Source organism: Lepisosteus oculatus, chromosome 7 (genome assembly GCF_040954835.1).
Source record: "Lepisosteus oculatus isolate fLepOcu1 chromosome 7, fLepOcu1.hap2, whole genome shotgun sequence".
Taxonomy (NCBI): domain Eukaryota; kingdom Metazoa; phylum Chordata; class Actinopteri; order Semionotiformes; family Lepisosteidae; genus Lepisosteus; species Lepisosteus oculatus.
Genome location: NC_090702.1, coordinates 36,990,495 through 37,006,661, shown reverse-complemented (window position 1 = coordinate 37,006,661; position 16,167 = coordinate 36,990,495). Strand labels below are relative to the sequence as shown.

The 16,167-nt window shown below is 34.4% G+C and overlaps 1 protein-coding gene across 1 annotated transcript in view; it reads left to right on the top strand.

Moving 5' to 3' along the window:
- LOC102683595 (copine-8) overlaps window positions 1-16,167 on the top strand; it is a 166,062-nt gene that overhangs the window by 95,300 nt on the left and 54,595 nt on the right. Inside the window, exons 7-9 of the mRNA XM_006633442.3 lie at window positions 1,462-1,525; window positions 6,965-7,068; window positions 9,910-10,014. Coding sequence (XP_006633505.2) covers window positions 1,462-1,525; window positions 6,965-7,068; window positions 9,910-10,014 — 273 coding nt within the window. The remainder of the gene's footprint in view (window positions 1-1,461; window positions 1,526-6,964; window positions 7,069-9,909; window positions 10,015-16,167) is intronic.

Sequence of the window (16,167 nt, the reverse complement as noted above, 5' to 3'; positions counted from 1 at the left end):
GATCATTACTTTTTATTTAAAAAAAAACTTTCTGTGATAATTAACAAAACAAAGTACCTAACAGTCCTAAACCTTAAGCTTTTTCACATGTTACATTGGAAACAATTTCTGTCATCTTTTATTCTTAAATATTTTAATACTTAAAATAATAAATGCGGTTTAAGATTTATATATTTTATCAATACCTAATAGATTTGACCACCCAAGACCACTAGTGTTAAATGAAAAAAGTGGTAAAGAAATTGGATGAATTGATGATGGTGAATTCTGTCTGTGACACACTGCAGCTGAAGTCTCACGACAAAACCAGTAAACTCATTCTGTCTTTGGAATATATTTTAAAACTAATAATAGCTACTGTACATGACAAGTGACTAGATATCTGTCTGAAGTATGAGAAATCTTGGAAACTTTGGTAAAAATAAATACGTTGAACAAAATGTAAGTGATGTTATCTAGTATGTTAAATTGATTTTCTTTAAAATATTAACAAACAGTATTGGCCAACATGTATTGGAATTCACATTGCCCTTTATTGCTAAAATACTGCAATGCCTTAATGTGGATAACACACATAACAGTTATAAGTATCACTGCAAAGTCTAGATGCTTTGTAAACTCAATGAAAAAAAAAAACTGTATTGTACTCTTGACTAAATACAATGGAATATAATGCACCTTTTGCATGTAACACATAGTTTTTTATACTACAAAACATATGAGCTACATTTAAATATACACTTAATAAAAGTACAGAATAAGTTTAGTTTACATTATGTATCAAAAATATTAACTTTCACTGCACTGAATCTAGACTGTAAGACAAAGCTGGAAGTGAAGTTTTTTTGACAAGGGTTTGCAGCAGGAGTCAATCAGCAGCATCCTTGCACTCAACTAGTCTGCCTCTGGGTTTGTGCCTTCAGGGTTCCTTTAATCTTCCTAATCTCTCAGACAGAATGTACTTTTTCTTAAAACTCAGTTCTATCTGTGATTGCAGGGAGGCCAGTGAGTGGAATGTCAGGTGTAAAAAGCCTTTTCAATACTTTGGAGTTTGCGTAGACCTCCTAGAATACATATTGAAAAACAGCACCTCCACACTTTCTCACAAATTATTAGATTTATGTACATTTATGTAAATTATTAGACACGTACATTTGGTAAACTGTACTACAACACAATGCATTGCTTCAGGTCTAACTGTGTTATTTCCCAGATGTTGTTTAATGCCACAACAATATTTGTGTTTAGACATTTCAAGCCTAAAATAAAAACTGTTATTTACTTGATCTTTATGTTATATGTTTTCTAATCGGTTGATCTAAGTTAATGTTCATTCAGAAGAAAAAATACTTCTAAATTTTAGAAATGGCCCCTGTTGTCTTCATGTGGGTTAGGTAGTGCCTTTTTTTTAGATCATTTTAAGAGATTTAAAATTTCATGCTAATGTTTTTTTCTCAACAGTGGAATCCCTGGTAAAAAATGTGGAACTATCATCGTCAAAGCAGAGGAGCTGAGCAACTGCAGAGTAAGTGTTCTGTAGGAATTTATAGCTAATACCAAAGTCATTCACTCCTGTAATGTATTGTACTATAGCGCTCTTGGGTTCACATGGGTAATCTCCCTTCAGCCTGGCGGCTGAGGTCCCTGCTATTCACAGGGAAGGGCAGGGACGTCACTGTGCTGGCTCAAACAACCTGCAGTGTCCGCCGTATGCGTTACAGTACTTTATTACTTTATTAACTTATGATAGCAAAACTATTTTGGTACTTTTCAATCACTTTTAATAGTTTGCAGTTGAATGGATTTTATAGTGCAGATGTGATTGTTTTCAAACCCTTGTTTAAAATGTCAGATGAATCTTTGGCACATTTTTATTAGTTAGGATATATACTGTACCTTACCTGTTCTTTCTAGCAGATTTCACTTAAGATGCCAGAATAGTTAGGACAATCTCGTGGGCACTGGAGACAAGCATTTCTAACCAAACAGGCTGCAACTGCAGACACTGGTTATTACCTGTGATAACTCACGACGGCACCAACCATGGCTGTACGAGGCACAGTTCTGCTTGCTGAGGAATTTTATCGTGGGTTACCTCAAGCACTAAATGCAAACCAAACTCTCTGCTGATTTAAAAGCAGGCTATACCACTTTGGGGATCAACGACTCTCTCCTTCAGCTGCTGGAGAAGAGGTCTGCAACTTCTCCATCATTTTGTGAAAAAGAAAGTAATGTGTTCCCAATGAAAGATCTGAAAATCAATTTAATTCAGTGAATAGAGGATTAAAAACTCAAACAATAAGGATAGCAATAAATGTCCCATCTCAGACTTCAGTCGTCGGCCAAGTTTACCCTTTAATTCTAAACTGCAAATATTTACATACAACTCTTTTCATAGGGATCAAAAATCAGCTCTAATTGTACGTTTTTAATTTTACCATAGACCTTTTGTAGTGACCTATTATAAGCTGTTAATAAATGTGTACATTAAATTATTTGTAAAAGCTCTTTAAATGTGTATGGAGACATACTATACTTGAGATTAATACATGAAATACTCTTTGGTCTTTCTGAGTATTATGCTAAAAACAAATTTAGCAAAACAATGCTGACACACTGTGGGTATGTGTCAACAATTGTATAGCTGTCAACCCTTCCAAGCAGCTCAAAGATCGCTTCTGACAGCTATCCGGTGTCTACTTTGTAAAATATTGTTTTAAAGTGATGTCACTTCTTAATTGTTGCAGTTTTATAGAAGAATGGTTTTTGACATTTGAAAAATATCCCAAGTACAATATGCTTTGCCATCTTTTTTCTTTTTTTAACAAACAAGATGCACATGGGATGTAGTTTCAGACTAAATGACAATTAATGACATACTCAAGAAGTGAGAGAAGATGTCTCCAATTAGGGCAAAACAGATTATCTGAATGTGTATTCTCTGTTTCTCTAGAAACAGATAACAGATAAGACAGATGAAAACTTGGTTTAAAAAAAGGTGGCAGGAAATCTTTGTATTAAATGCATAATACCAAAAGATTAGTTCAAAGAATGCTGGGATTGAAAAAATTTAAAAAACATAAGTATGGTTTCTGTAGCAGTAAAGGGCAGGTTTTCCTCATCTGTACTTCCAGAATATTAATTCTACTATTCTGACATGTTTTACTTAAAATCAAGTCATACCAGGACTCACATATTATATCTTTGTAAAGAATCAGCAGAATTTAGATATCCACTCTAATATCACTTCACCTTAAAATACTATGTAATAACATTTGTGGATATGACTTTTTTATGTTTTAATGTCTTGTTTCTATATTGCTGTTTGGCATACTCAGTCTCCCCAAATAATTATTCATTAAAATGATTTGCTGGAAAGAACAATAAAAATATAGCATTACACATTTTCCATTACTAATCCATTATCTTTATGAAGTTTTTTGTAGGATTTTTCATTTTCATTTTTGTTAATAATGAAAACAGTAATAACAGAATGCTTTTTTTAATTTACTGCAATTATCAGAAATTGTAATGGTAAATTGCAAGAGTACAGTACTTGATGACTTTTTGGAATCAATCAAACATATTAATTTATAGTCCCACACAGGGATTCTACAGTAAATATACAAAATACAATTTATTGCTATTAAACTCAAACATGCATAACAAAGAACAGGCATAATAGAAAATATTTGTGAGATGATCTGCTGTGGTCAAAAAAATTGATCGTTCACTCAGGGATTACAAGGAGAACAGTTAATAACTTCAGAGTTAAAATTAGTTAGACTATAATGTGTAATGGTCCACCTTGTAAGGTTTTATCAGTCTGGGAACAGAGAGAGAGAAAGAGGGTGAGAGCTTTGCTTTGCATTGGGCTTTGCAGCTAGTATTGACCCTTAGGCAGCTCTGACAAAATTAGTGTTGGTGAACTTCAGTATTGAAATAATAGTTTGTGTTGCTGGGTCGGGCCACAGAGTAGACAGGTGGGGGGAGCTCAGTTTGTCCCGGTTATAGCTTGGCTCTGAATATGCTTAGATGTTCAAGATGTCAACATAAACTGTCCAACTGTCTTGATCAAGTGAATCATGTGTTGATCAAGTGAAAGTAACAGTGAGACTGCAAAGAAAGATTTCTTCTGCTTCAGAAAAATTATCTTGGGCAGAATTCTGCACTTTACTGACTCACTCTCTTGGCATGGCGTCTTAGAGAAAAGTTTTAAATACTTAGACTGCTTGTAGTCATGTGGATGGAAAAGTCAGATTGCCAGTTCAGCTAGAGAGAGATAAGGAGTTAACCTTTGAAAATGAGCTGGTTTCTCACTTTTAAGGTCCGGCATTACACGTTTTTGATTGGTTAGGATTCCGTAAGGTATAGTGCTGGTACCCACCATGAAGATCAGATCCCCCGTTACTTTGGGTGATGAACAGTGGCCTTGGACCTTTGTTTTTGGGAAGATAGCAGACTACAGACTTAATGGAGTCTACTGTATCTACATGATATGTAATTAAATGTACAGCACCGGATACAGTTAATCAGTCTCTTATCAGAGGGTTATATTAGCCATATTACTATGCCCTTACACAGAGAGGCACCAAACTGCTTGGTCAAGGCAACACAAAGTTTATTTTAAATCATTAATATTACTTAGTTCTGAGTGAAATAATATGCTTTTCTCCTACATACAGTATATGGTTGACTTTCTAGCATTTTAAGCAATTTTGAAAAGAAGTATATTTGCTTGAGAAAGTCTTTTCCACTGTAACAAAACAAACACACAGTGATAGTGGAATTAAATGCCAGACAGATGTTACATTGTTGTATTTAATATTAATATATTCCCTAGTTACCACTGTCTTTCCCTGATGGGTTTAGCCTGAATTTAGCAGCAATTCTGAAGAAAGATTCTAAACCATAAGTATCTGTAAAATGTCTGACTTGAGACAATTTGAATAGCATCATCTTGTGCAAAGACAGTATAATGGAAAAAGTCTGTGACAAGCTGTCTAAGCATGTTACATTTAGGACCCTGAGAGGTTGCAAAATGAATTAAAATGACCTGGTAATCTGAGGTTCAGTCAGGAACCTCGAGAGGTGAATTTATCAGTCCTTTGAAACTGATCTTACAAATCCTTAAGTATTACAGTAAATGTATTTCCATAACTGTCAAAATGTAAAATGTTTTCTTATTATTAATTATTATTATCATGAAAAATATTAAGGGACATTCTACAGATTATGCACTTAAAGGTAAATGTTAACACTAAACTGTTGTGCAGAAAAACGGAATGCACCTAAAAAGTGAAGATGTGTCTTTGAAAGGTTGCATACAGCAGTTTACCCCTTGTATTCAGCATATGAGTGTCCCTTCTATAAAGTTTGACTGATTTGAAATCTGTCCTAAGGAATTATCTTTCTCCAGAAGACATTACTGTCCATTTTCCTATATTAAATTCTTAGCAGAATCTGTTGAAGTTGTTACAGACAAAATATTTAATTATTTTGGTGGTTATAATCTGCTGGTAAACATCTGCTGTTGTTTTATTTTGACAAGAGTTCCACAATCTGTTACACATCAGTTCTTTAAAAAATTGGAGATTGGATGGGGCAAGATCCAGACTGTAGTTTGACTGTGGTAGAGTTTTGGTCAAAGTTTTGGTCACCTGAGTACTGTGTAGTGTAGTGTGGTCTTGCTGCAACTTGTTTCAATCAAAATATTACCAAATTGGATTCCTAAAAAATGGTATCTGAGGCTGAAGATTAGCTTCTGATTATAAGGTCCTACAGGTAGTTCCATCTAGGCTAAGCATTCAAAAAAGTTCCACTAGGATGGACTCAAAAACCATGTGAGTTGTCAGAAAATATATTGGAAAAGAGAGGAATTATGCAGATTTGATATCCCGGACGAGCCCCCAAAAATGTTACGACCCCAAGTGTCTAGGGGTAAAGAAGTGTAACATTTAGGATAAGTTTTGGAAGCAGGTGGGTTCTGGTGAGGGGTTAGGAAGCATGATAACAAGGGTGGGTGCAAAAGTGCTGATTTTAAGTTGAATAAATGACTGGTAAGACACGATAACACACAGGGGTAAGGAACTAGAGTGGTGCCAAAGAAAAGAAAATAACAAACAAAATGGAGCTGGCTAGGAAAGTGATTGAAAGCTAACCTGATTGCAAAAGAAAACCTGAAACACACAGTCTTCGACGTCTTTAACACCCTAGCTAACCTCCACTGACTACCCAAAACCATACAAGACAAACGGCACTCACCCCTACTAAACTAGTGTTACTAATACAAAAACAACTAAGTGTGTAGGATGTACCCAACAGCCTAAACTAACCTTATACACATAAATTCACACAAAAACACAAGTGAACTAGGAATCAACAGGAACAGGGTACAAAAGAACACAAAGGTTGAACATATAGCAAAACAAGGATAAACACACAAACAAACGAAAGTACAAAGAAGACGAACAGAAACAAACAAAAGCCAAAGCTATAAGAAAACACACACACACACACACACACAAAGCGATAACCAAAGCGATAACCAAAGCGATAACCAAAGCGATAACCAAAGCGATAACCAAAGCGATAACCAAAGCGATAACCAAAGCGATAACCAAAGCGATAACCAAAGCGATAACCAAAGCCGAACAGGACTGAAGTCAAACAAAAGGCTTCTTCCTTCTGAAAACCTCCATGTTATATACTGAATAAGATGCACTCTGATTGGATGAGAAGCTGATTGATGATGATGTCATACTGAAACAGTGGTGTAATGGTTGGCCAATGGGGGAGGGAGAACAATCAAAGCTCAGCAGTGTGGAACATAACAAAAACACACAGACCACACACTGGGACGTAAAAGAAGTACAATAAATGATACATGATTACTGGTAGACTTTAAATGTTCTTTGAAAATTCTGGTTCTGTGACTAAGATCTCATTTTTCTCTCTCTTTTAGGAAGTTGTGATGATGCAGTTCTGTGGAAATAAATTAGACAAGAAAGACTTCTTTGGAAAGTCTGACCCCTTTTTGGTCTTCTATCGCAGCAACGAAGATGGAACGTAAGTGCATTGTAGGTTGTTCATTATTTAATTACTTTGAATATTGATGTGAACTGAGAGCTATTTGTCATTTGCGAGTAAAAAGCCTACAAAATTCACATTAGTCTTAAGTGTTTTTTCTCATCAAGTGAGATTATGGTTGCCAAGATTAGTGATCCACTTCAGCACAGTGGAATATGATCAGGTCTTGGTGTTAGCGAATAAAATGACCTGCATACATAAAGTAAATTATATTAACTATTCAGTTGAAAGCTGAAATATCCAATATCCTCTAATATCCAATCACTGCCTTCTGGCTTTTATTGTTCTGGTCAAGATTCTTTTCTGGCACATCAATCCATTGCATTAAATGTAAGGCATTTAAAACAGTCAATGTAGTTTTAATGTTCTTAATGGATTAAAAAAAACACATACAGTAGGCCATTGATTTGCTTGGCTCTTTGCAGCATTCTTCTGCAGTTTTTTAACAAACATTTCGAGATATGTGATATATTTCAGATGTACAGGAAGAGCAAATATAACAAGAAAGCAGTAGAAAAAACGATTCTTTAATCTATCCTTAGACTATTAAGCATGCTATTCTGAAAAATGCAGTGCCATTTTACCTCATGTGAAACATTTCACTGGGCAGTGAATGATTTAATTTTTTAATTTGTATATAAATACAATATTTTAGCTTAACCAAAATATGTATATTGCACCTTAACAATACTGACATGTGTCTGCCTTTGCCTCCTTTTAAATGTACTTTAATAATATATACAGTAGATGTAGAAGGTGTCATCAACTAAATGACACAAGATCAGTTAGTTACAACTACTTTACATATGAAAGGCAATTGTGTCTCATGTTTTTTTTTGCTTTTTCAGAAAGTTAATTATACAATGTAAGTTAACTTGGAAAAGTGAGGTTTCTGTAAGAATTTAAGAATGTAAGAATGTCGGTCTTTTTCTTCTTTTGATAAATATTGTATGAATTTCAAATTCGTCAAAAATACTTACATAATATAAACATTACAACTTTCCAGAAATCTGAGCTGGGCTGTATGATCTGCAGTGATTTGTCTTAAACCTTTGTCTGGCTTGATTTTGTCAATGGTTTGGAGTCTCCAAAAACTGAAAACAGTGAACTAGGTACAGTAGGTAGGTTAGGTCCCCTTTTCATGCCATAAAGGCCCATGGGGATTGTGGGGCAAGGGCCACCATTTTCCTCAACCATCCAACACTGGAGGTGAAGGTGATGTGGTCAGCATCACGCTCCAGCAGGCCTATTATCCCTGGAAGGATTAACACCTGGTACTCACTTGGAAAGCAGGCGAAGTGGATGTGCGAGTTGTCTGGAAGGATTTAGAGTAAGCTACATTGCTTGCCCCTACCTGGGATTGAACCTGGGACCTTCCAGTCAGGAGTTAGACACCCTTGCCATCTGAGCAACCATGGCTCCCAAACAGTGAACCAAGGAAGGGTTAATAGTTTTTTTATCAGTAGTGCCTCTTTGAGTGACTTTAGTGACAAAATCCCTAACGATGGTATAAATTAAAAAAAACTTTCAAATGGCAAAGTTTAGATGTGAAGTTCATTTAATCTTAAAAAACATGTTCTTCTAAGGAACAACATTGTTTTTGATAAGAAATCCTTAAATCAGAAACCACAATAATACAGAAGCCACTTGAAACACTGTGCTGCTTTAAATGGAAAAACGTCCTGTTTAAGGAATGTTTGAGCACTTCATACTGGATAATATATTAATTGAAGCAAATTATCAGTAATGCATGTCCATAATAGACTCCTACCTGTAGAAACCTTGTGTTCCTTTCAAGTTCTTATGTAATTATGTATAAATATGAAATGTAAACCATGTTATGTACATTCATCAATCAATTTGTGAATGTAATTTGTTTCTTGAAAATCATTTATAAGGTGATATTTCATAAAGGTGAAAATCCGTAGACCCAAATAACCATTACTTCACATGTAACCTTCTTATTCATTCCCAAGGTTGACAAAATCACGCAGCATTACTTGTTCTTACCCTACGAGAGCCCTGAATTCTAAAAGTAAAAATGTATTGCTTGTTTATGATAATCCTATTTATCCTAGTACAGTAGACAAACATGTACACATTCTAAAAATGTAGATTAATTGATGAAGAGATAAGGATTGTATTTTGTGAAGGAAAATGTACCTTTTTCTAATTTTATAATAACTGTACCGTAGAAAACTTTTACCAGCAGACGACCCTCTAGTTTAATAATAATTATTGTTTCAATAACTGTGAAATAAGTTAGACATATTGATCTATAACTACTTAAAAATGTAAAAATGCTTTCTATCCCATGGGTCCTGAGTGACTGGTGGAGAGTCAGGAGGCCTCTGAGTACCATCTCTTGTTAATTTGTCTTAAGTACATCTGGCACAATGCCATTAGACCCTATTTATCTTAATGTTATTCTAGTACATGTAACTCTTCGACCTTTTAAAATACCCTTTTCCTGTGTATTTTTTCTTTGTTTTAGAAGTCACTTCAGAAAAACTGTCATTTAAAATAATTCTGCAGAGACTGGTTTATACAGAGGAACATTTACTGAAGCAATTTTAATGAATTGCCTTGATCACGTTTACACATCTAGACGGCATCTCACCTAGGAGGTACTGCTTCTAAAGTGACTAGAAAAGACTGTAAGAGTATCTTTAGACATTAAAATGGCAGTGCAAAATGTGCTTTAAACCTGTCCTGGTCTTATTCAGGTATCTACAATAGTTTTAAGATAGTGTTGTCCTATCTTTTTCCAGTATACATTTGAAATTATTTGCAGAAATGTGTCTATTTTGTTCATAACAGGTTTACTATCTGCCACAAAACAGAAGTTGTAAAGAACACACTCAATCCAGTATGGCAAGCTTTTCGAATTCCAGTCCGAGCACTCTGCAATGGAGATTTTGACAGGTGAGTAAATGAAAGTGCAAATTGTTGATGGTTACCCAGGACTCTCTTAGTACCCTATTTGAATGGCATGGAACAGTTAAACAGAAAACAATTAATAAAATTGAAAAACAGAGAAGCCAAACTTAAAATTCAACTTTAAGAAAAACGTATTAAAAAGATAATTGAACTAATTAGGAAAAATGAAATGGCAGTAATGAGTTTTTAAAAGGGATTTAAGAAGATTCAATAGAGAATGAACAAGGCTAACAGACTAGTTCAGTAGCAAATAGATAACTGAGGAATACATGGATTGAAAATATTTGATACCAGTCAAATATAGTTTGATATAAGATTATTCCATACCATTAATAATGTTTCAGATGTTGGCCACACATTTTAAAAAAATATATAAATCTCATTGTGACCAGGAACCTTGGGTTAAAATGGTTGAAATATGATTATAACACGATTCTGTTGAAATACAACAAGCAACATTCAGAGCATATTGAAATCTTCTAACAATGCGGTTGGAAGCACCTGAGTAGAAAACATTACAGTAGTCTACTGTAGTGAAGAAAGCATGAATCAGTGTCTTAGAATGACAAAGTGACAAAGAAGGGCATATTCAGGTAATACTACTAAAGTGGAAAAACAAACTTTCACATACTATCCTATCAAGCAGTATGAATGTCACCTTAGCCTTTCAAAATGTTTCTACGATATCCACAACACTGCAGATTCATCACAATTGATCTGTAGAAATTTGTCATGTGTCTCAACTTTTTTAATTTACTAACACAAAACCACCTGCCCAAAAGAATAATGTTAGCATCATTTTAAATGCTGATATACACCAGTACAGTATTGTCATCACATAAATTAAAACATTTCTCCATGCTGCCAGGCACATTAATGTAAAAGGGGCATATACTGTAGATATGTTGAATAACAGGGATTCTAAAACAGAGCCCTGAAGGACACCTGGATTTAATGGGACAGAAAGCTAATGAAATGTACCAGGGAGAGAGAGAATAACAGTGACCAATACTGTTAAATAATGAACATAAGTATGAATGGCGTCATATTTTGTAAAGTAGATTTAACATTATTAAGAATAACCTCAGTGGTAGAATACCTGTACGAGTGAAAGGTAGTGACCATGTTTCTGAAGCAGATGGTTTTCTTCCGTTTAAAAATTAGAACAGTAAGTTCTCACAGTTATGCTTTAATTAGCTTTGAGCTGTAATATTGTTTATGATTAAAAATGTTTATAACTGCACTATATAACAAAACTTTCAAAATAGGTGGTTTATAAGTTATTATTTAATGTAAAAAATATCAGCTTTATTAATGGATATCATGGTTATTTTCAAACTGTTCAATAAAAAATTGACTGCATAGGAAAAGCCTTACCCATAAGATAACAACTAAGGAAAACATTCTTATTTCAGCCATAGATAGAGCTTAAGTAAGAACTGCAATGAGCCCAAAACATCATATGTAATATCTGATCTTTAACAGTGAAAATTATTATCCTTTGTTGCCGTTCCAAGAAATCTTAAATACGTCTGATTTTGAATGAGTCATATGAATTTACAGTATGTGTGGTTATTGTGCCATATGGCTGTATAGTGCAAAACTAACTGCTGCCATTTATTTTTGTTCCCTGGAATTAGATCTCTTTTTTCACCACCTATTCTTTTTTAACATCCCACCTCTGCAATGGAGCCATCAGAACTTATCTCTGAGTAACTGCAAACTGCAATCACATGTGCTGTTTTCTTGTTAACCACTGATAAGGGAAGCAGTTTTAATTGTTTCATTTCTGTTCATCACAGGATATTGATTTGTTACTGACAGTTCTCAGCAACAGTCTAGGGCTTTATCCCATTTTAAGAACCTTAAGTGTAAACCCGGGATTGAACTAGCCCTGCACATTCTTTTTGCCTGTGCTCTAAAAAATACGGTAACAGTGCTTGATTGCAAAAGGGAATTGGATATTAAGATTTTTCAAAGAAAACTGACTTAGTTTTGCATTTCTTCTTAGTCTCTGCTTCCTTTTTTGGTCACAGTAACTGGGTCTTTAGTGATGGAATTGGAGCTCTCTGACTATGGATGACAGAACAGTTATTAATTGCTAATAGAAAAGCACAGATCATAAAGACACCTTTATTGAGTGCAAGGCATGTAATTTCACACAATTCCATCTCTCAACGTTTTTTTTCTTAGAGCCATTGCTGCTTTGATAATTGTAATCAGTGTTTGAATGGTAAATACCTCCCCATTATTACTTGTTTAACTCAAGGTCATCGAGTTTTGGAATCCTTCCTAGGTGTTTAGAATGTGATCTACGTTTATTTTCTGAATCTTTCTCTTTTTTCTTCAGGCTTGCAGATAGGTTCTGAGAACAGAATGTAGTACGAATTGCAGTGAAATTGGAGTGCAGTGAAAAAACTCTGCTTTACCAGCCGCAAAACCTGTGTATCTTCAGTTTCCTTTGTGTTTCATCCAATACAATAGGGTTTAATGTGCATCGTTACCACTAGGCCAACTGGACCACTCACCATACATTCACTGCTGTTGTTGTGTGGAGTGGGCATTGTTGGAAGCTATAATACTGCCCTTGAACATGGCCTTTAAGTATCAACTCATTTATATACAGTAATTGCAAAAGGTACAAAAAGGAAAATTGGTAAAAGTGGTAAAAAAGTGGTAAAACTGGCTTGCACGTGGTGATATGGCACGTTTGGTAATTAAAGGAAGGTAACAATAAGGACAGTTAACTTATGATACAGACTTATACTGCTGGTAGCTTGTAGTATCATGTTCTAAAATTACTTAATTTTTGTAGAGTGTATGTTATCTACTGTATAAAGTAATTGTTGTTGCATGAAGAATACAAATACAACTACACATTTACAGAAGTGAAGTAACAAATGGCAGTTCCCCCTAACCCCTATTTTCTGGAAGGCTATTTATCAACTGTTTTATTTCACCCACAGTTTTTAAAAATAAGAACCTCGGTAGTTGGCAAAAGATCCCTGCATGTTTAGAGAAATAAGAGACTGTGGTCAAGGACTTCTATTACTAATATAGCCTTAAAAGCCAAAGACACAAGAAGCACATTTACTGTATTCTCCTATAGCATATTTCTGTTCAATGCACAACATATATTACATATTTTCTGTGTTTTTTTTATCAACAGCATTAAAATTCTAAAATTGTTGCATGCACTGTTTAAAGTACAAAAATCAACTCACCAGTAAAAGCAATCTACTGTATAATCACAGAAAGAGTATTGTTGCCACTTCCCTTTGCCATAAACCCCATTTGCAGGTGGGTGAAAGCAAGGATGAATGAATTTAAAAGCACAGCATGAACATTCTGTGTTGGAATATTTTTTATTATATTTGTAAAGTGTTTAAGTATTACTTCCAAGGATTGTGGAAAAGAAACTGCCTGTGTTCTCAGGAAAAAGTCAACACTTTACAAAAATATCTTTTTTTACAAAAACCATTACCAGTCTGAAAATATACTGCTTCAAAAGGGAATCTTCTTGGATTACATTTAGCACCTTTAATGATTGCTTGCCATGGGAATTCTCTTAAAACTAGTCCATTACATTGTGTATAGAACCAGGAGAATATTTCAATGGTTATAATAATAATAATAATAATTTATTTTAAGCTACAAGTTACAAGTGAAGTTTAGCCATTGATGCTCTTTCTGTGTTCTCATGAAGGGAAAGGCTATTTATTACCAGAAAAAAATCATTTTCTTTTGTTAGTAAAATAAATGTATGATTACTTATTTAATAGTGGCACTCTCTGCAGACCATGTCTATGATATATTGTCTTTTTATAGCTGAGATAATGGATGTAAATATCTACTGGATCTGAGTACTTAAGTAGTTTTAAAGGTCTAGCAGACAAAAGCAAATGAATAAGGATAAGGATCCTTCCTGTGGAAACCACTGACACGTCTTTATTGTGCCTTTTTGCTATGATTCTTCTCTGCAGATGCATTACTGTAGTTGAACTCTCTTTAAGTCTTTAAGAATTAATTTTCTATAACTTAAGAGTGCAACCTTGGCTCCAAGATTATGAATGTATCCATGCCCTTTGAAAAATGTCACCGAAAGAGTGTTTTAGCCACAGTTGAAAATGGGGAAAAAACTGTCTGGGGACTCACCTTAGGGAAAGTGGGGGTTAATGAACTCCTCCAGAAGAATTAAAGTCTCAACATGCAAAATGTGGTGTTTAGGACATACATACTGTACAGTAGTATGTCAACATAAGCATCCCAATAATGTTCCTTTGAGTTTGAAACATGTTGATTGGTTAGACCCTATGTCTTCTGTTTTCCAGTCTTTATAAAAGTAATCTCTTTAGAGTAAAATACACTGTGGATATTATTTTTTTGTTTTTCTTTATAACTGACAGGGTCATAATTTTCACACAAAGATATATTTCATGGCCTGTTCAATAAAAGTGCCACATGCAATACGATTCCAATAAGCCACAATGGAACTAAAATAAAAAATAATTAAGTTTGACTGTTCTGTAATTCTCAATGATAACTCGTTGGTGTATAGAAAAAAAATGATTCACTTGATTTATTTTTAGTGGATCTAGTCTATTCTTTTCACACTAAAGTCAAGTTAAAAATTTTGGACAAGGTGGTGGCTGTTAAGAAAGCAAAGTTAAATGTTCACTCATTTCAGGGCGTTTGGAGAGATGCATATAGATTTGTTCAACACAAAGACTGTGCAGTTTGTGCTCTGAGTGCGTGGGTATGAAAAACGTACCACAATTAGCAATTCTTGTGAGATGCTGTGACTCAGATGGAATTTGAGCATGGCACAACTACGAGGGAAGATATAGCTAAGACTTTTATTAATCTTTTTGAGGAAAAGGGAGTTGACATCCAGAAAATATGTTCTGTGACAACTGATAGTGCCCCTGATTGGGTCAGAAAACAGAAAGGATTTGTAAAGATCATTGTAGATTACATTGACCACTCCATGGTATATTTTCATTGTATTATTCATCAGGAAAATGTTTGAGCCAAGATTTTGTATTATGGTCTTAATAATGTGATGAATACTGTGATGAAAAGTTGTATATTGAATTTTTACTAATCAAAATGGAAGTAGGGCAATTTTTAACCTTAAAAATTATTAAAGTAAGCAGGCAAATCTGTAAAAAAACAAGTGCATGAGGAAACTCTTGGTACACCCCTTCTGGAAGGTTACCGATCCATGGTCTAGAACTTAAGTGCATTAAACAGATTCCAAATGAAAGGAGACCATTCGACCCATCTAGACCAACAGTAGCAAATTGATAATGAGGATCGCATCCAGCCATTTTTAAGAAGACGTCAGGGTATCATCTTCATCAACATGGCTGGGCAGCCTTTTCAAATTTCCAGTCCCCTTAAACATTTAAGTACACAATTATGTTGTTAACGGAAGACATAAACAACAATGTTATTTTCACCTGGAGCTGTGATTTAAACTAATTTATCTAAATCGCTCTGTGTTTCTTTCACACTTTCTCTCCCTTTTACTGTCTTCCCCGCTCTCTTGCTACCTCTTCCTCTCTCACACTTTTGAGATCTACAGTTTATTTGTAAATAATAAAAATAAATAAAATATGCTGTATGCATAATATTATAATAACAATCACATGAATTATACTTCTAATAATAACAAAACTAATGTTGGGGGTACAGGAATCCGGTGCCTGTGCTGTGGGTGCCCTTTACATTATGTCTACAGTACACTGTACAGTAGGTGCTGGGCTTGGGGATCCAAAAACATATGGCCACAATTGGCTAATATAGCATGAGGTGGCAATTTCCTCTCTTAGAAATGTGGGATTGAATTTAATTCATTTAAAGAGGGAAGCATTTTGGACTTTCTTTCTTAATATTTTCATACCTTTGGATATATTTACACCTAAGCCAATTTTTGTAATGGTTATTAAGAATCAAAAAGAAGGACCATTTTAATGTATTTAGTGATATTTGCTCATTTACTGTATATATCACATAATAAAAGGTTTTGCACCCTCTTTAAGTAACAGTTTAGAAATAGTTGCTTTTGATGTAATACTGTAGTCTGTATCCTTCAAGTGTTCTGAATATATTAGGTTACATGTATTGAAAGTTAGA